This window comes from Ambystoma mexicanum, chromosome 1p (genome assembly GCF_040938575.1).
Source record: "Ambystoma mexicanum isolate Mex_15411 chromosome 1p, UKY_AmexF1_1, whole genome shotgun sequence".
In the NCBI taxonomy this organism is placed as follows: domain Eukaryota; kingdom Metazoa; phylum Chordata; class Amphibia; order Caudata; family Ambystomatidae; genus Ambystoma; species Ambystoma mexicanum.
Window position 1 is genome coordinate 788,774,969 of NC_090921.1, and position 20,004 is coordinate 788,794,972.

The 20,004-nt window shown below is 47.4% G+C and overlaps 1 protein-coding gene across 12 annotated transcripts in view; it reads left to right on the top strand.

Moving 5' to 3' along the window:
• The window catches only part of UBAP2L (ubiquitin associated protein 2 like), a 1,950,223-nt gene that overhangs the window by 680,180 nt on the left and 1,250,039 nt on the right, over positions 1-20,004 (top strand). For all 12 annotated transcript variants that reach the window (XR_011304365.1, XR_011304368.1, XM_069651771.1 and 9 more), the window contains one exon: positions 15,326-15,378. Coding sequence is in view for 10 of the 12 variants with exons in the window: in XM_069651771.1 (XP_069507872.1) it covers positions 15,326-15,378 (53 nt within the window). In the remaining 2 variants the exon portion in view is untranslated. The remainder of the gene's footprint in view (positions 1-15,325; positions 15,379-20,004) is intronic.

The following is a 20,004-nucleotide window of genomic DNA, read 5'->3' on the forward strand; positions in this document are numbered from 1 at the left end:
TGCTGGGTAGGCAATGTTTGAAATCGGCCTGTAGTTGGAGAGGTCTTCTACATCGCCACTTGTTTTTTAAAAGCGGTTTGATATATGCTGATTTGAAGGTTCTTGGTACAGTTCCTGTTGCTAGGGAGTGATTTAGGAGGTTTCTGTAATATTCTGATGGTGTTACCAGCAAGACGAATGCCTCTGCTGATATTTCCAGAAAGTTTTGGAGTTTGTTCTGTGGCTCTGTTGAGTCCGGTTCGTTGAATGTTCTGGTTGGTCTGCTTTGTATGCTTTGTCGGATGTCGTTGATTTTGTTCTTGAAGTGGTCTGCCAGGTCGTTGCAAATTTTCTCTGAGAGCGTAGGAGAATGTTGTTGAAGCGTGGTGGGTTTCTCATTTCTTTAATGATCATTTCTTTTTGTGTGTTGGTAGCATTGGTGATTCTGTCATCATAATTCCTTCTTTGCGTTTTGTATTTCCTTCTTGTATGTGCAGATTTGTTTCTGGAACAGTCTTCTTTTTGTCTGGGTTGTATTTTTTCTACCATTCCCACTCCATATTCTTGTTGTCCTTTTTCATGGTGCTTAGAAGTGGGGTGAACCATTTTGCCATTGCCTTTTTTTTTTTATTTTAATGGGGTGAATGGATTTTCTGGGTCGATCTTTTCAATTGTCAGCAATCCATTTGTGAAGTAGCTCCGGTTTCCAGTCTAGGTCAGCCAGCTCTAGTTCTGTAGTTGATGGTTTGGTCATCTCCAGTTGTTCGAATAGGTTGCATGATTTGACGGTTTTCTGGTTTCTTTTTGTGGTGGTTGTGAAATTGGGGGGGGGCGGTGAATGCCTACTTTAGTTGGGAGTGTGATCACGAATGGGACGATGAGATGCTCGTTCCATAGTATTTGTATCAGTGATGCCGTGGTGATAAATCTTTCCTTGGTGAAGATTACATCGAGGGTGTATCCTGCCATGTACTTTGTTCCTTTGACCAGCTGTCTTAGTTTCATGGTTATAAATTGTCTAATCAGTGAATTTTGGGAGTTGGCTTGACTTTCTTCAAACCAGATATTGAAGTCCCCCACGATTAGATGTTTGTGCTTAATGGCTATGTTGGTGATGGCTTCTATGAAGTTATCGACGAAGTTTGTGTCGTGGTCTGTAAACCAGGATGAAGGTGATGTTGGTTTCTGGGTTCGCTGATGGGTGTATGACCATTGTTTCGCAGTTGATGATGTTGAGGTTCGTCTGTTTTTATTTTCAGGTGCCCTTTGAATGCTATTGCGAGACCACCTTTTTTATTTTTACTGAAGACATTTGAAGTTTGTTGGGTGGCAGCTTTGTAGTGTGATTTTTGTAGTTGTCTTCCAACTATTTTTCTGTGATGAGCAGGATGTCAATGCCGTTGTCATAGAGAAGGTCAATGATCTGAGTGTTTTGACATGGACCTTGCGTTTAATAGATTGCAGTGGAGTTTAGAGGTGTAGTTTGGTTTGGGCTTTATTGTTGGGGTCATCTTCTGATCGGTGTTGAGGTTTCCTTTCAGGTCGATCTCTAGTTGGGGTGTTGGTGCAGGTGTTCTGTGTCATTGAAATGTTCTTCTAGGTTCAGTCTTGGGTTTTGTTTTCCTCGGGTTCTTCTTACAAGGATTGTTGAAGTTCCTCGTGTTTTGGTGATGTAAGGTGTTATTGTGTTGATTGTGTTTTTGTTATTACTTGTGTTGTCCGTTCTTCTGCATGGTTGTGTTTGGTTGTCTGCTGTTTGTGATTCTCGCGTTATTGTTCGTTCTGGTGACCTGTTTGTGAGGTATGGTGTGAAGTAGAGGGATTTGTCTCTTCTCTTAGCGTTGGTTCGGTTGTCGTTTCTGTCTGTGGGAGTGTGTTCTGCAGTTGTGAGTCTTTGTTTCTGTTAGTGTTTGTTCATGCTGCTCCTTTTCTTTCCCTCAGGAAAGGTTGTTTGCGTGGCATTTTGAGCTTGAGATTTGTTTTTGGTCTTTTTGTTTGTTGATGCCGGGTTGAAATTTTGCTTTGGTACGGCTGTCTTGTGGTGTAGTAGTGGGTGTAGGGAAATTTCCGCTACAAGTTTGTGCTCTGTCTGTAGGTGGTATTGTCAGCTGGTATTGCTGACTTGTTCAGTCGCTGTCTTGAGTAAGGTTGGGGAGGTTTGTTAGGGTTATATCGCTGGGTGTTATCGGTGGCTGCCTTTAATGTGCGTCGCCCTGGACAAGGTTCACTGCGGAGAGCCAACTATGTGGGATTAGGAAGGATAGCTAGTAACTACAGAGTTGTCCTAATGGGTGTTAACAATCACTGTGTAATCTCATGAGGCGTGAGCCCCTAATCACAGTATCACTTTACAATCGGCCAATGATCTGTCTCACTCCACAGTGATGCTCTCTAGATAAGAGTTGGTCAGTCACGTATGAGCGTCCTGTATAGTGGGAGAGAGGCCCCAATCAACAATGCAATTTGAAACAGGGCATCGCCAGATTTAAACGTCCCGTATAGTGGGGAAGAGGCCTATGCCAGAGAGATTAAATGGGTGCAGTGCTAAACACAGTTAGGCTTGAGACACTAGTGAACCAATGATTACAATGCTTAACACAGCTAGATTTGAGAAACGGGTGACCAGAAAAATGATTACTATATTAAACACAGCCAGATTTGAGAGTCCTGCATAGAGGGAGAGAGGCCTACATATAACAGGCCAAATGGGTGTTGTACTAAATACAGCTATGTTTGAGACACAAGGTGACCAAAAGATTACAATATTAAACACAGCCAGATTTGAGAGTCCTGTATAGTGGAAGAGAGGCCTACGCCTAATGGGTCGAAAGGGTGTTGTACTAAACACTGTTAGGTTTTATAGTGTGATGGTGAGGAGGGCAGCAGAGGTGTTAATTGTTATTAAGGTGTTTTAGATAGATTTGATAAGTGGTTAGGCTTCCAGGGTAGAGTAATTGCTCTACTCCCCACCTAGACCACTCCTACTTTACTGGTCCTGGTTGACGGCTGGCCACTGGCTACCCCTGCGGACACTTCTTGACACTTCTTGAAGCCACCAATGTAGGAGCTGCCCTTTGCCTTTGGGCCTTTAGCCACAGGGCCTGCCGGGCAGAGGGCTGCCCTGGGAGGAACTGTTGAGGCCGGGGGGACTAACGAAACACGGGTCGGGGAGGGCTGGGAGGCGGACAGAGGGACAGAAAGAGCAGGCGAGGGAGCCAGGGACGCGAGGCAGCATGCTGGGCCTGGGGCCACAAAACAGCAATACCTGTGATATTAAAAGGCCAGGGGGGGTCTCGCCTGCTCACCATGTTTACAATGTAAAAGATGCCTTATGGAGTTTGTGAGGCTCTATAAGCAAAAGAAACAGTTTAAAAATCTCATTAAAATACATGAGAGAGTGGGGGTGGGGGGAAGGGTCTTACTCTCTCCAGGTAAAAAAAAAAATCAAATCCTCAAAATCTAGCAACGTTGCTAGGGGTCTGAAATAGAGGGAATTAGTACATTTCTGAGAATTCTTCCTAACACTGCTGCACCAATGCCCTCAGAAGCTAAACTTAGCAGCTTGTCTCCTGAGGTTATACAGTTTGGGCACCTTACCTAGTCCAAAGGTGCATGGAAATACTCAAGGAGGCACGCAAGCCTAACACAAAGCACTGCTATTTTAACAAATTGAAACACTTTGTGTTATGGTGCAGGAAACAGTCTTTCAATCCAACTGAATGTTCACCGACCAAAGTAGTCAACTACCTGCTCTACCTACTTGACTAAGGATTAGTCTTTAACTCACTCAAAGTACACCTAGCCGCACCCTCTTCCTACCCCACGTCTCGGAATAACATTTTGTGGTGGAAGGTGCCCATAGTTGAAGCTTTCATGGAGGGTGTCAAAAAGCTGTACCCGCCCATCTCTAATCCTACTCCCAGCTGGGATCTCAGTGTTATACTCGCAAGGGTCATGCAGGCCCCCTTCATGCCTATGCACAACCCCAGCCTTAAACATCTGACCTACATGATGACCTTCCTCATAGCCATTGCCTCTATCGGAAGGGTTAGCGAACTACATGCTCTATCAGTACAAGACCCTTTCGTAGTTATACAAAAATACAAGGTGGTGCTACAAACACATCCTCGCTTCTCATCCCAATTCACGTTAAAATTCAGTGTTAAACTATAGAGCTTCCTGGGGTTTTCCAGAACCCAGCAAACTCATCGGAACAAAGTCTACATACGGTTTTACGTACGCTGGATGTACGCAAAGCTGTCATATTCTACCTTCAAGTCGATCAGGAAGACAGATTGTTTCTTTTGTATCTGTAGCCGCTGCAAGGTAAGGGGCCCATATCTTTAAAACGATTTCTAAATGGATTTTCAACTGCATCCAACTCTGTTACTCTCTTGCCAAGAGAACATTGCCCCTTAAGCCCAGAACACATTTAACTCGAGGCACTGGAGCAACTTTAGCCTTCATAGCAAACGTGCCTCTAGATGCTATTTGCAAGTCTGCCACTTGGACTTCAGTACACGCCATCACCCAACATTACTGTCTGGACAAATTTAGGGATGATCTGCAGGTGGGACAAGCGTTGCTGAAACATCCCTTTGCAGTTCTACCTGATAATAATCCACCTCTTTCTGCTAGTACTGCTCGCTAATCTATGCAGAGCATGTGAATCTAAGCAGAGCCACAAGCCTCAGAAGGAATACATTACTCACCGTAATATTTGTAATGCTTATCCTCTTAGATTCACATGCGCTCCCCTCTTGGAGTTGAAGGTGCTTTGGAAAGAAGCATAGAACTTTTACACCTCATGGTCTCTACATACATTTCACGCTTGCAACTTGCACTCCCTCTAGTCAGAAACCAAAAATTTGAGGGACCTCAACTCGTGTGTTATCATGGATACTTGGCACTAGGGATAGTATTAGCCACTCTGACTTTTATTTTCGAATTTTGAAAAATGCAATTTGCCATTTCGAAAATGTCATGTGCAATACTCCGAAACTTCCACTATATGTCGGCATATGCAGAGCATGTGAATCTAAGCAGATACAAGCATCAGAAATAGGATTACGGTGAGTAATGTATCCCATATATATAGCTATCCATTTTTAATCAGAACATATTAAAATAGTGAGTTCTACGCATATTGTAAACCAATGTTATTTCCTTTTAGTTATATACATTAAATTGCTAGCACAAACTCATCGACTACCTAATCTCCGGATTGACTTCTGTATTCAAAGTAGGTTGAAAAACGTTCCGTTAACTCTACGAAACTCAGTAGAGCCTACCACAAATTACCACAAATCGGATGTCCATTAGTATAGCTATTGGTTATCTCAATGCGTCACCTCTGTTGCAAAATATCTTGCTAAATGACTAAATAAAATACCTTAGTGTAGTACTGCCATGTACCAGTAGTTCTGTAATGTGTTCAGGAAGTCAAATGAATTATCCAGATTCAAATGCTGAAATATAAATGGAGGAGAACCTGTCATTTTGCTCTTGTGTTGCCTTTGCGGCCTCGCATCTCAAAGAATATGTAAAAACATGGTCACTGTCTAGCGTCGGACCTCTGTCATCAAAAGTTGGGTTTCACTCAGGAGAGGATCTAAGTAAATGGGTTCCAGTCTCAAGCAATCCTGCATGAAAGAAGCTTCTTCAAGTGCAGCTGGAAGAATATCTACCATAATCTATGTGCGGCGGCCATCACTTGAACTCTGCTTCCCCGTATTGTGAAGTGTTGTGAAGAGACATGCATTAGTGAATCCTGCATCTATCCCTTGCCAAGGGTTGCAGCTTGCATCTGAACCTGACTGGACCAATACTTGCACAGCTCCTGGGCACCTCGCGCCAGTCTCACCAGATCCAACTTCAGGAAATACAAACTGCAGCTTCTCCGCCCAGTCAACCAATCAAGTCCTGTGGGGAAATCTGAGTTGAACAGGAGTGAAGTAAATGCAAAGCATTTGTCTCCCCCTGCCCTCCATAGGATAATGGGAACCAGTCCCTTTCTGTCCTAGATTCCATTCCATTGCCTTTTGGTCATTGAACCTGGATATTATCTGAAAGATAACACAATTTACTTGGTCACCTTGTTGAATTTTACTTTGAACAATCGCCAAGTATAACTTAGCTGCTATAGACACCTTCTGTGGTGAAGCATTGTGGCTCCTGTGACTTTTGGGCGCAAGGCCTCCTTCTTCTGTATTGCACTGCTGAAGTTGGGGAAAATCACTTCTGACAAGGTTCTATCTTTACTGCATTAAGTTACTTACTTCTTGTAGTGTTTAAGTAATTTTAATGTATTTTAAGAACCTATGATGAATATATGTTTCTCCAGCATTGTGGGCTGGCAAGGATTCACATGTCATGAATATTCCCCGTCAGGCTGGGAATCCTTGGTAAAAGAAAAAATCAGTTTGTTTCGTTTCTGAACTGTCTTTCTCCTAATAACCAATCACTGGTCTCTGGGTCATACTGCCCCCAGCCAATGACTGCCCTCTACCTAAGCCCCTCCTCTAGCAACCATCTTCAGATTTTTACCGCATGTTCAAGTGTTGGGAGTCCTCGTGCTATTGCTCTCAAGCTTTTACTGCGTGTTGCCTTTTTTCTTAGTTTACTTATTTTTCCGGTCAAAAATCGAGCCTCAAACTCCACCGATTCATCTTCCGATTAAAAGGGACCCGTTTCGGAATTTTCTATGCCCCTCAAGGGCGATGGCGTTAACTACGAACAAACGCTCCGGCTCGGTGAAAAGGAAGTCGGAGAACCCGGGTAAGCTTCGGGAGAAGCCCCGGCCAGTCCCGACGGAGAAAGCCAAGGGGGAGCGAGACGGTGACCCCCCCCCCCCCCCCCTAACCCCCCACGTTGAAGGCCTCAGACGCACCCAAGGTCATGAAGGCCCAGATTCACCCGGCTAAGGCATCGATTGAAGGAGTCGTGGCGTCCCTGGCGAAGCCCGCAGAGGCGACCCCAGTGGAGACTACCTCCAGGCCTAGAGTTTCCCTGCCGTCCCAGAGGGAATCGTCTTTCCGATCGAAAAGACCCCTGTGAATCCCCAGGCCAAGAAGGAGGGGGGGTGGATGTAGTCCTAGCGGACTCGGATACCTCGTCCGAGGAAGAGCTGTCTGTCATCAAGGCAGTCCTGGACAAGAGGTTCGAAGAGGTCGGGGCCTGTGGGAAGGATCCCGACTAGGCACACGTGGACAGCGAGGGTGGAGCCGACGAATAACGGCAGGTTGACGACGAACCGGAGGACAACACGCCTCTGCCGAAGCTCCCATCGCAACCGATGCCACCACCGCCGGACAGGTTGGAAGACATCTTGATGGCGCTGCACACCCTGTGCACAGAGATAAGGACCAGGTTGCCCTTACCTCCGGCGGACGATCCAGCGGTGCCTGGACTGCCGGGGAGCCCTCCGAAAGAGCGGAGACTAGTCCATCCACCACCACCCTTCCATCCTTCACCTCCATCCCCTCCACCGAGGGATGAGACTTAGACGATGGGGACGAGGGAATGGCTCTCCCATCGCCCCCTCCCCGGGGTTTCCTCACAACGAAATTGGCTAGTTTCACGCAATGATCGCCAGGGCCCCGCAACTCTTCCAACTATGCCCCAAAGAGGAGGAGGGATTCCTTTATCAATGTCGAGAGGCCAGGAGGATGACCGTACTCAGCCCCGCTGTTGGACATCTGGGACGAGGGACTGTCCCTTCTGAAGAACCTGTACACGGCCCCTGCAAAGAGACGGGTACGAGAAGTAGTACCGGGTCCCAGATTCCGCTCCTATGTGCCTCAGGGCACAGCCGTCCCCGGACTCGGTAGTCTCTGCAGCGGCCAAGAAGAAATCAGCAGGGGCGACTGCATCGACTTCTACTTCCCCGCCGGACGGTGATGGGAAGAAGCTGGACACCATGAGACATCTGGGTCATCTCGTCGGCAGCGACTACCATTAAGGCCGCCAAAGCTCTCGCTATCGTGGCTCGCTTCGATGGGGAGCTGTGGCTTAATATCACCCCCTTCTGGACTTCCTCTGGGATAACAAGAGAGCGGATGCCCTTGAAATCCTGCAGGAGGGCGAGGTGGCTTCTGACCATGCCATCACGGTAGCCACGGACATCGCCGACACCGGGGTTTTGCCAGATGGGCAACGGCATTTGCCTTCGCCGGCGTGGTTGGCTCAGGGCCACCGATTTCCGTCGGGACGTACAGACCAGGGTACTGGACATGCCCTTCGACGGGAACAACCTGTTCAGCAAGGTAGTGGACAAGTCCCTGCAGGCGCTCAAGGCGGACACAGAGGCGGCCCGTGCCTTGGGCACGCTCCATCAGTGACAGCCGTCCTTCCGGACCTCTGGAGGCAAGTCTCCTCCAAAGGATTTGGCGGCAGCTCTTTGTCGTACCATCAGGCAGTCCGTTCTTTGTCGCAGGAAGCCTTCAGGGGCTGCAGCAAGGCCAGTGGACATCGTCGTCGCCAAGGGGCCCAAGGGGGCTAGGCCTCGGCAAAGCAGGACTGAACCGGCCGGGACATCATGCCCCCACCTGAGCACCCCGGTGGGAGGCCGGCTGACTAACTTCGGCGTGTGGAAATCCATCGCCACCGACCATTGGGTGCTCGATGCCCTGGCCCACGGACACACTCTGGATTTCCAAAGGAAGTGTCCCCATTTTCCAGTGGTGGCCAGGAAAGAAAACCACATTCCACAGCTGCTACTGGAGGTACGAGCACTGCTGGAAAAGGGCTTGATAGAGCTCGTCCTGAAGAGGATCCAGGGGTATACTAGCGGTACTTCCTCGTCCAAAAGGACAGGCGGCTGGCGGCCCATCCTAGATCTCCACCCCCTCAACAAATACATAAAATCCCAGAAATTCCAGATGGTCACCTTTCAGCACGTGCAGGAACAGCTGGAAGAAGGGGACTTCCTGTTGTCACTGGACCTGGAGGATGCATACTTCCACATCCCCATATGCAAGGCACATCGAAAATGTCTGCTCTTTGTGGTCTAAGGGCGGCACTATCAGTTCAAGACACTGCCCTTCGGTCTGAAGTCGGCGCCAATGGTCTTCATCAAGTGCCTGGCACCGGTGGCGGCGCGGCTGCGCCTGCAGGGGATCCACGTCTACCCCCATCTGGACGAACTCAAGGGAAATCGCTGTCGACCACACAGTGAGGACCGTCCGCCTACTCACAGAACTGGGGTTCTCAATAAACTATGCAAAGTCCTACTTACTGCCATAGCAGGATGCCCTGTTCCTGGGAGCCAAGCTCAACACGGTGGCATGGCTGGCTTCACCGTCGGAGAAGACAAAGGCCATCCTGGGCAAGGTACAGCAGTTGTTGACCATGGAAGTTGCCAGGTTAGGTCCATCAAGTCCCTGCTCGGCATGATGTCATGCATATACCTCGTAAGGCTGTGCAGGTTGCAGCCGCTGCAGGAGCTCCTTGATGCCTGTTTGATACAAGTGGCAGGAAGCTTGGAGGACAAGATCACCCTCAAAAAGACTTTCCGACAAGCAATCTGGTGGTGGGGCACCTGCGCACATCTCGCGGCGGGCATGGACTTCCAGGCCCCAGCGCATCAGGAAACTGACAACAGACGCCTCCCTGGAGGGATGAATGGCGCACACCGGAAATCTCCACGCAAGAGGCCTTTGGCTCCCTGAGGAGAGGGAGCTGCACATCAACGTCCTGGAACTCTGGGCAGTATTCTGGGCTCTCGGGCCTTCGGTCCCTCAAGGGCAAGGTGGTACCGGTCTTCACCGACACCACCACAATGTTCTACATCTGGAAGCCGAGGGGCACCAGATCCCCGGCTCTCCAAGAAAGCGCAAGATCTGTGGCACTGGGCTGTCACCCAAGGGGTGTTCCTGGTACCCTTTCACCACTCAGGAGTGATGAACACAGTTGCCGAATCACTAAGCAGGGAGCTGCGCTCTTGCTACGAGTGGGAGCTTCGGCAGGATCAAGTAGATCTCCTATTACGACGGTGGGGCAATCCCCAGATTGATCTGTTCGCGACGGTGGCGGACACCAAGTTTCGCAGGTTCGCCAGCAGGTTTCCCCACCCGGGGAGCATGGGGGATGCATTCTCCTTCCCCTGGGACGGCCTGTTAGTCTATGCATTCCCACCATTGCTGTTGCTTATGTGACTCATCAGTCAACTCAGACGGTCCAGGTGCAGGATGATCCTCGTCGCACTGGCGTGGCCGAGACAGATCTGGTTCCCAGACCTTGAGGACATGACAGCGTCCCCTCCAGTCAAACTATCGACGGACGCAGATCTCGCCAGGGGAGGAGTTGCAATCCTGCATCACGACCCCGGATCGCTGAACCTACTGCCTGGCTCCTGCAGCACGAGTTTGGAGGCTACGATATCCAGGCGGACTGCAAGGAGGTACTTGCCAAGGACAGGGCTTCCTCGACTCTCGGGTGCTATGAACATAAATGGAAGAGGTTCTCTGTCTGGTGCCGTGTACAGAAGATCAACCCTCTACGGATTATGGCCCCTCAGGTGCTGTGTATTTGCTGGCGCTGGCCAAGGCGGGGCTGGCACATGCCCCCATCGAAATTCACCTGGCGGCTATCTCCCGCGACACCAGATCTCCGGGGCGGTCATCGCTGTGGTCCCACCGCCAAGGAGTTCCTGAAAGGACTGTTCCGCTCGTTCCCGCTGGTGAAGGCTATGGCCCCGGCCCCAGCGTGGGAGTTCAACGTGGTGCTGACCAGGCTCATGGGTCCGCCATTCGAGCCTTTTCATTCGGCTCTGCTGAAATTTCTATCATGGAAGACGGCGTTTCTTGTGGCCATTACCTCCGCACGACGAGTGGGAGAGATCCAAGCCCTCTCCTGTAAACCCCTGTACCTTGTACCTGACATTCCACGAGACGAGGTTAGTGCTGAGGACGCACCCCTCCTTCATGCCCAAGGTGCCGTCGGACTTCCATCTCAACGAGCCCTTGTTGTTGCTTGTTTTCTTCCCGTCGCCTTCGTCGCCGGCTGAGAGGACTTTGCACTCGCTGGATATGGCTAGAGCGCTGACGTTCTATGTGGACCGCACAAAATTTTCGGAAGACATCACAGCTGTTTGTGAACTTTGGCCCTGTGAACCAAGGGACGGCCCTCCCCAAGGCTTCCATTTCCAGATGGCTCTCCGGCTGCATCATGCACTGTCACTGGTTGGCAAACTGACCGTTGCCTGACCGTCCGAGAGCCCATTCGACCAAAGCAATCGCTGCTACTACAGCGTTCCTGTCTGTTGTGCCCCTGCTGGACATCTGCAGGGCTGCTGCGTGGAGGTCGACTCGCACCTCCACGAGATTCTACAGCGTCGACCGGGATTCCACGGAGGAGTCCGGAGTCGGCCAGGCAGTGCTGCGCAACCTGTTCACTTGAAGGTGAGCCTGGTGAGGAGGCAACAGATGCTTAATGTTGAGTTGTTGTAATGCTTAATGTTGATCCTTGCTGCCTCCCGTGGTTGCATGTGTGTACTGCTATGTATTCTTGAGCATGTGAATCCATGCCAGTCCCCATGCTGGAGAAGGAACAAGTTACTTACCTGTAACTGTTCTCCAGCATGGGTCTGGCATGGATTCACATGCAAACCCTCCTGCCTACCCCTCTGCGGCTCTTCTCTTGGTCCTACTGCCACTTTACGTGCTACCAAATCTGAAGATGGCTGCCAGAGGAGGGGCTTGGGTAGAGGGCAGTCATTGGCTGGGGGCAGTATGACCCAGAGCTCAGTCATTGGTTGTTAGGAGAAAGACAGTTCAGAAATGAAACAGATTTATTTCTTTACCGAGGATTCCCATCCTGGCGACAGGGAATATTCCTGAGCATGTGAATCCATGCCAGACCCATGCTGGAAAACAGTTACAGGTAAGTAACTTGTTCCATCCCCTATTTCCAACCCAGCTCCCGGGTTGAACCTGAACGTTGTACTTACCGGATTAATGGGGCCTCCCTTTGAACCAATGCACAATGCTAGTCTTAAAGCACTCGCCTAGAAGACAGCCTTCCTGGTGGCAATCACCTCGACAAGGAGAGCTGGTGAACTACAGGCCCTTTCAGTACAGGACCCATTTGTTACGATTCACAAAGATGAGGTGGTCCGGTGCACTCACGGTTTGCGCATACATTTATTTCAAAGTTCCATGTAAACCAGTCTGTTGAACTACCCACCTTTTCCCAGAACCTTACTAACGTGGCAGAAAGAAGCCTCCACGCACTAGTTGTTAGGAAAGCTTTATCTATTAGGAAAAGACAAAGCCACTAAGAAAATCAAACCAGTTTTCCGTTACTGGCAGCTGGTATAAGACCCTTTGTCTATCAGCCATTTCAAAGTGGATCGTAAACTGCATCACACTGTGCTACACTCTTGCCAAGAGAGATCTACCCTTCGCGCCTAGAACACTACTCGGGGCACAGGGGTTACCATTGCATTTATTGCAAATGTTCCCCTTCAGTGAGTCCATTTGCAAAGCAGCAAACTGGATTTCTGTCCACACGTTTACACAACACTACTGCCTAGATACACACTCTAGGCCTGAAGCTCAGGTGGGACAAGCGGTGTCAAGACCTCTTTGCTACCGTTTCTTCACACATCCCACCACCATCTCTGTGTACTGCTCGTAGTCTATGCACAGCATGTGATTCTAAGCAGATTCACAGGCATCAGAAGACGTGCATTACTCACCGTTATAGCATTTCTGATTATTGTATCTGCTTAGATTCAATGCGATCACCGTTCCTTTCCTCGAGGAGTAAAATTGAACATAGACATCTTACACCTAGTTTCTTCTGTACTCGCTCACGCTGACTATAAGGCTCCCTCATGGCAGAAAAAACACAACCAGAAGTATCGCGATGCGTGAGGGATTGTGGCTACACTACACGTCACATTAGGTATAGTATTAGTCACGCCCATCCCGACATCCCCTTTTGATCTTTGAAAGAAAGATGCAATACTCTGCGATTACCACTAGATGTCGGACTATATGCACAGCATGTGATTCTAAGCAGATACAATCAGAAATGCTATTACGGTGATTAATGCATGTAATCTTATTTTAGTGTTGTTTGATGGTAAATGCTAGTAGTCAATATTTTCATTGTATTCATTTTTCAAAAAACCTTACACAACATAAAAAGAATACAAAAGCTGAAACATTTAACACTCATGACACTGTTAAAACTAAGAAATAATATAATAAGATTCAAAATATAAATTTCGAATGCATACCACACCATGACATCAGTTTATACATTTTCATGTCCAATTCTGTAATAAGAAATATAAGTAAAACCCTTAAGGCCATAATCGAAGATATACTGGTACCCCACATACATCTTCACCAAAGGAGGTTCATAGACTCATCTGTGTTACCAATGTTATCCTTAAAACACATTAGACGGTTATCAAAATAGGAACACTTGATGACTACTTGTTTCAACGTTTCAGTGGAGTCCTTGACCCCACAAAAGCAACAATTATTAATAGAAGAATCACCGGTAAACAGCATTGAGTCCTTCCAATGCTTAATCCTCTCATAGGTGGGGAATTGGGTCACACTTGGTATTTGTTTCTCTTTGGCTATAGTGTATTCTGTGACTTTGCATTCCTGCTTTAATTCCCTGGGCATCTAAATAAATGTACATTAATGTTACTGGTGTTGCATATTTTTAATGTTTCCCCTTGGTAAAATTGTTTCTCTTTATCCTAGACCCTACCACTTGTTTTGGCTGCTGACCATCTGGTTTAGTGGCCTTCCACGTATACTATGTTACGGCACATTTTTAGGACACTGCTCTGTCTTGTACAGGCCAATTGGGTACTAATGTGCCTGTTATGTTTTTTATGGCTCATATACAATTAAAGCGCATATACATCATGCGAGTTGTAGCAAAGGGAAAGCGTTGAAGGTATAGTGTTTTACATTCTCTCGCATGGAAAAATTTGAATAAGAATTATTAAAATGTACAAGCTCACCACCCCTTGAGACTTAGCCTAGAGCTAGCCTTGCTACCTTGAACTGGTTTGGCTACAGTTCCCAGAGTTGTTCCTGTCACTATACTAGGTTGGCCTTCTATACATCTGTGCACCAGGCCAGAGTATGGAAAAATCTGTGACACCTACCTGTCCCAAGACATTTCTTTCCTGGACCCCCTTTGGATTCGGTGAGGTCTGGACCAAGCTTTGTAATTTTTGCACTTGCCTGCAATATATAGATCCTTTAAAAAAAAAAAGTCCTACAGTGCATTTCTTACAGGTTAAATGTACTTGCAACACTGACTGCTTTTGGTACATTTTGTATTGATTTTTGGAAGCCTTTAGATATGGTTCACACCTGGTATTTGCTTCTCTTTGGCTATACTGTATTCTGTGACTTTGCATTCCTCCTTTAATTCCCTGGGCATCTAAATAAATGTACATTAATGTTATTGGTGTTGCATATTTTTAATGTTTCCCCTTGGTAAAATTGTTTCTCTTTATCCTAGACACTATAACTTGTTTTGGCTGCTGACCATCTGGTTTAGTGGCCTTCCACGTATACTATGTTACGGCACATTTTTAGGATACTGCTCTGTCTTGTACAGGCCAATTGGGTACTAATGTGCCGGTTATGTTTTTTATGGCTCCCTGTTTCCTCCTCGCTCCTCTTATGTTATGGTTCTTGCTCACCTTTTGTGAACAGCCCACATAAGGACATGGGGGGTAGTCTTTTTAGAGACTTTTCTGTTTTTATAAATATGCTGGGCATATTTTATTACTCTGGTAATGAAACAGTCCTTATTTGACGTGTTAGTTTTAGATGTCTTACTAACATTAAGTATAACATGTGTGGACTAATAGAACCTTTGTGTTGACCAACTACACCGACCTGAAATGAGGCTGGTCTCTCTGACCACATTAGCTACATTAAGAGGGTTGGCTTCCCTTTCTTCTCATGCGTTAGCCCTCCCCTTAGTTTGTGGTTGTAGCACCCTCAAGGGAGGGTGGTACAGCAACTGCCCTAACATTGAACTCTGCTGATTACCCATCTGTAACATTTTAGTAATAGGTGTGAAAGTTGCTTGAAAATCTACTTGTATGTGAAAGGATTATTTAGTATAACCATTAGTTACTTGACACCTATGTGGGCAGCGTACCCGTTTGGTGGCAATGTTGGTTTTCTAATTGTGAAATGGAAGCAGAGAAACGTCCACCCCTGTGTAATTACAAAGTTCTTTGAAAGGCCTGCTCCGGATGCAATAATCTGACTGTAGGTCAATGTGCATTGCTGAACAGATGCAGTATCCTATTTCAAATGCCATTTTATAATGTTTCTGCATGTTTTTCTCCTAGGTGCATGGAGGACTGCCACAGAAGAGTGGGGTACAGAGGACTGGAATGAAGATGTACGTATAAAGCTTGTAGTATCGCAATGAACCTTGCGTCAAAGTTTTAGTCAGTCGTTGGCATGCCCTAGAGGCCTCTTTTTGTATATTTGGTGTTTTGATGTATTAGTGACCCTTTCAGCAGCTAGGGTTTTTGACAGTCCATCGCTATCTAATTGTATAAATGGCACCGTACTAAACAAATCGACCGTTCAAGAACAGTGTAGTACTGGTAATATTTATGTTGCCTGTGTGTATAATTATTCTATCCAGTAGGTGTGGGTTGAGGTGCTGCAGTGACGTTCCATAGTATATAGGGAAATGAGTTGTGGAGAAGGCTGGTGGCAGATCTAATTTAGCTTTAATTTAACCAAAGGTGCTGATGGTTTTTCTTCATTAGTAGCCCAATGTTGCCATATATTAGTCTTTTGAGTACTTATGTACTTTAAAATCCTTGTTAGGGGAGTTTTCCTGAAGTCCTGCGGTCAGTAAGACTTTAGTACGCTATCCCAGTGGTTTGTAGATCCCCAACTCTTATCAGTGGTGGCAGCCTGGTCTGGGTGGTTTTTGGATGGGTCTTGCCCTATGTGTGAGGCGCCCTCCGAAGACCTTGCACACTTGGTATTTTTCTATCCAGCATATGCAAGGCCTAGAGGCCTGTTCTTATGGTGCCTATTGCAGGAACTGGACTTTGTGCAGTACTGGCCGTCATTAATCTATTTGCGGAGTCACCCCGTGTGGGCTAGTCACATTTCTGAAATCTACGGAAAACGAAGTTGAGCACTATGCTCTGAAATGAATTCAGGTATACCTACAAATGTTTGTTACGAAATCTATATTGCCCACTTTTTATGTACATGAGCTGTAGTATCTTATGCCATACTTGGTAAATGTATTAAATGTTCTGTATCGTTTTATGGAATTTCTTGTGCATATCCGAATAAACATGAGTATCAGTCTGTACTAGCTCAGGACATTGGTAGTTTTGCCGAGCAGTCAGGCTTATCTTGAGTGGAAGATGTGAGCTGTAGTTAAGTACTCTGAATCTTAGACAGGTACACAAACTGTAATACTCCAACTTCCACTAGATGTCGGCCTATGCACAGCATGTGATCTAAGCAGATACAAGCATCAGAAATACGATTACGGTGAGTAATGTACCCCTTCTGATGATTGTGAAATCTGCTTAGATCACATGCTGTACATAGGCCGACATCTAGTTTATTTATTGTGCGCGCCGGACCCAGAGGTATCGGGGCGCACTTGAAGAGTACGTAAGCTTAGTTACAGAGGTTACAGAACAAAGGTAAGAACAGTTTCTTCGGCTTTACAGGTTGAGGGTCAGAACAGTATAGAACAGGTATAAAGGCATGCATATGTAGACAACATGTCATAATTAACAAACATTTACATATTTGCATATCTATATCAAGAATATATTACATGCAAGCAGGGGCTAAGTTAGTGCAGTAGGAGAGTGTCGGTTACTTATCTTTCTCCATGAGCCATTTGATTGTATTCTTTCTGAATTTGATAAACGTTTGGTCAGATCTGAGTGTGTGGTAAGGAGTTCCACAGTTGTGCTGCCCTAACTGGGAAACTGGACCCTCCAGTGGTGGACAGTTTGAATCTTGGCACTTGAAGACAATTGGGGTTGGCTGTTCTTGACGGTCTGATGGAATTTTTTCTGATAAATCGTTCTGTTGGGTAACGAGGGGCTTTTTTGTTTAAGCATTTGTTGATGAGGGAAGCCAATTTGAGATTAATATTTTCTTGGGTGGATAGCCATGTATGTTTCATTCTTATTTCAGATGTGTACTCTTCTAGGAATGCTTAAGGCAGCCCTAAGAGCATTATGTTGGAGCACTTGTATTCTGTTGATGGTTTGTTTGCCCCTATGTAGAGGGCGTTACAAAAATCAAGTTTTGATAGATTGAGGGCTCTAGATAGGATTAAACAGCTGTCAACTGACAGGAATTGTTTTCCGGCTCGTATTTACATGTGTAAGCCGTAGAAGAGGCCAGTGAATTTACCAGTTTGGTAAAAGATCGGGTTGAGTCGAGGTAAAAACCCAGGGATTTTACTTCTTTGGCAACCTTGATAGTATTCCCATCAATAATGAACGCCGAGTAATTATCGTTGAGTTTGGTGATGCGAGCTGCGGTACCCAGGTTGATAAGCTCTGCTTTGTCATTGTTCAGACGCAGGCCATGGTTGGCCATCCAAGCCTGAACGATGCTATAAACTCTGTTCACCATAGCCAGATCTTCCTCATAATCCCCAGTAAATGGTAGGAGAATCGTCTGCGTAGTTGGTATAGGTGATACCCAGATGGTCAAGATCATCAAAGAGTGGCTTGGTGAAGATATTATAGAGTGTTGGCGAGACGCATGATCCCTGGGGCACTCCACAAGTAATGGGTATCGGGTCTGCTGCGGCTGATGCCTAGTGGATCGATCATCTAGTGAAAGCTGCAGAGTATTAGTTTGTTTTTCGAAACTCGAAAAGGGACATCGAACAGGGCCTGCCAGTAATACTATCCCTAGTGTGACGTCCCCTGTACCCATGATCCTTCACGCATGTAGGACCCTCAGATTGTTTTTTTCCGCCATGCTAGTCTGACGCATGTTGCCGAGTTCCTTCAGCGCTAAGCCGTTTTATAGTTCAATTAACGTTAATACTTCTCCTTTCCTCCTTCCACCGTACGTTGAAGTCCGACGCCGGTGAAGATCAGAGAAATCAACAGTCGAGGACTGCCACGACGGACTCCAGGCCTCGGAAGGCCTCTGGCCTCCGCCCCATCAGTATGGAGAGTGGGGGGTGGACTTATAGGTTTTCTGTTCCCCCTTTTATTTATATATATATATTTCTGAGGCTTGTGGAATCTGCTTAGATCACATGCTGTGCATAGGCCGACATCTAGTGGAAGCTGCGGAGTATTACCTTTTGTTTTTCAAAACTGGAAAATGGGTGTCGACGCAGGGCGTGCCAGTAATACTATCCCTAGTGTGACGTCCACTGTACCCATGATCCCTCACGCGTCTAGGACCCTTGGATAGTTTTTTTCCGCCATACTGGTCGGAAGCATTCCGTGGAGTTCCCTGGCCTTAGCCATACTTTTGCTAAAATATTGTAATATTTCTCCATTTCTCCACCCCAACGTCGAGTCACCGTATCACACACTTGACGCCGGCCCGGGGAAAGAATCGAACGTCGAGAGCTGCAACGATGGATTTGGGCCTCGGAAGGCCTCTGGCCTCGGCCCTACAAGTAGGGAGAGTGGGGGTGGACATACTCTACACTCTTTTGGTATATAGGTACATTCTTATATATTCCTGCACTTATTAGCCCACTGCCACAAGGTGTGTATGGAGGGTACCCCTTTCCAATTTTGACCCCAGTGCAACCGCAAGTACCCTTGGTTTGACAGGCTTGCCACGTGCAATCTCTGCTTACAGAGGGGCCACCCCGAGGCTAACTGCAGAGCATGTAGTAGGTTCAAACCGAAAACACTCGAGGACCGTTCGATCAAGCGTTGGGCCCACCACGCCAGGCGTCAAGAGGCCATGGCAGCGGAGTGTGCCTTCAGCGATGGCAGCAACGCTGTGCTTTTGGACGGCGAGGGCAACGTGGCGTCAATTGACAGCCAAGCGCAAGTCCCCGACCTCGGAAGGTCGTCCGGCAGGGCGGCTATGGGGCAGACCCCCAGCGACACAAGCGCTACCCACAGCACTTCCACAAAACACATGAAGTCCAACCGAGACTCGACGAACATGTCGAGTACTCGGAAGGAGGCACATAGAGAACAGTCCGAATCGGTGTCCTCTGGGCGTTCTCGATCTAAATCGCCGCATGACTCCAGGCAACCATCCACTGTTGCCAGAAGTGCCTGGCTCCCCAAGGTAACGGAGGTTCAATCGTCAGACGAAAACGACCTCTATCCCAAGTTTGCACTCCAGGAATCGGCGTCAACAGGCCGAGCAAGCGGTTGCTCCCCAATCCCAACCTCCACTATCCAGAGATAGGGACACTACCCCCGAACCTCGGCGCCAGGCGTCGAAAGGCTCCGCAGGAGCGAAAAAACAGGGCAAACACTCTTCCCACACACGGGGAAGGGGAAAAACAACAGAGGAAGCAGTCTCAGCCTCTTGCCACACCTCAAAAACATTCTACCCCACATAAACAGATGGACAAGTCTCGATCTTCTGTTATCCCAAAGACCCCTGTTCAAACCAGTAGGTGTAGTCTAGATAAGACAGGGAAAGGCCTTCAAGAAAGAATCATTCCCAGTTCAAGAGAATGATCTACTGATGACATAGACAGTCATGTCAAGGATGTCATCATTGGCATATTTCTATGCCAAAAACCCTGAACACTTTCTCTCTTTTACCCCCGACGGGTCAACTCCCTCAGGCTCTAAGGATCCGATACCCCCAAGTAAGAAGTCCCGGGTTGAAACTCCTACTTCAGACCCCTTCAGTATACAGCCCTATTCTCAATATCAGGGAGATCATCCCTTTATGAGGACCCAGATTTGGGCATGTTGGAAGAACGAACTGGCACGGGCTACTATGGGATGACGAGGACCAACAGGAGGAGCAGGACAACCCAGAAACCTACAGGCTAGATTCCCCGGTAGATAAAGAA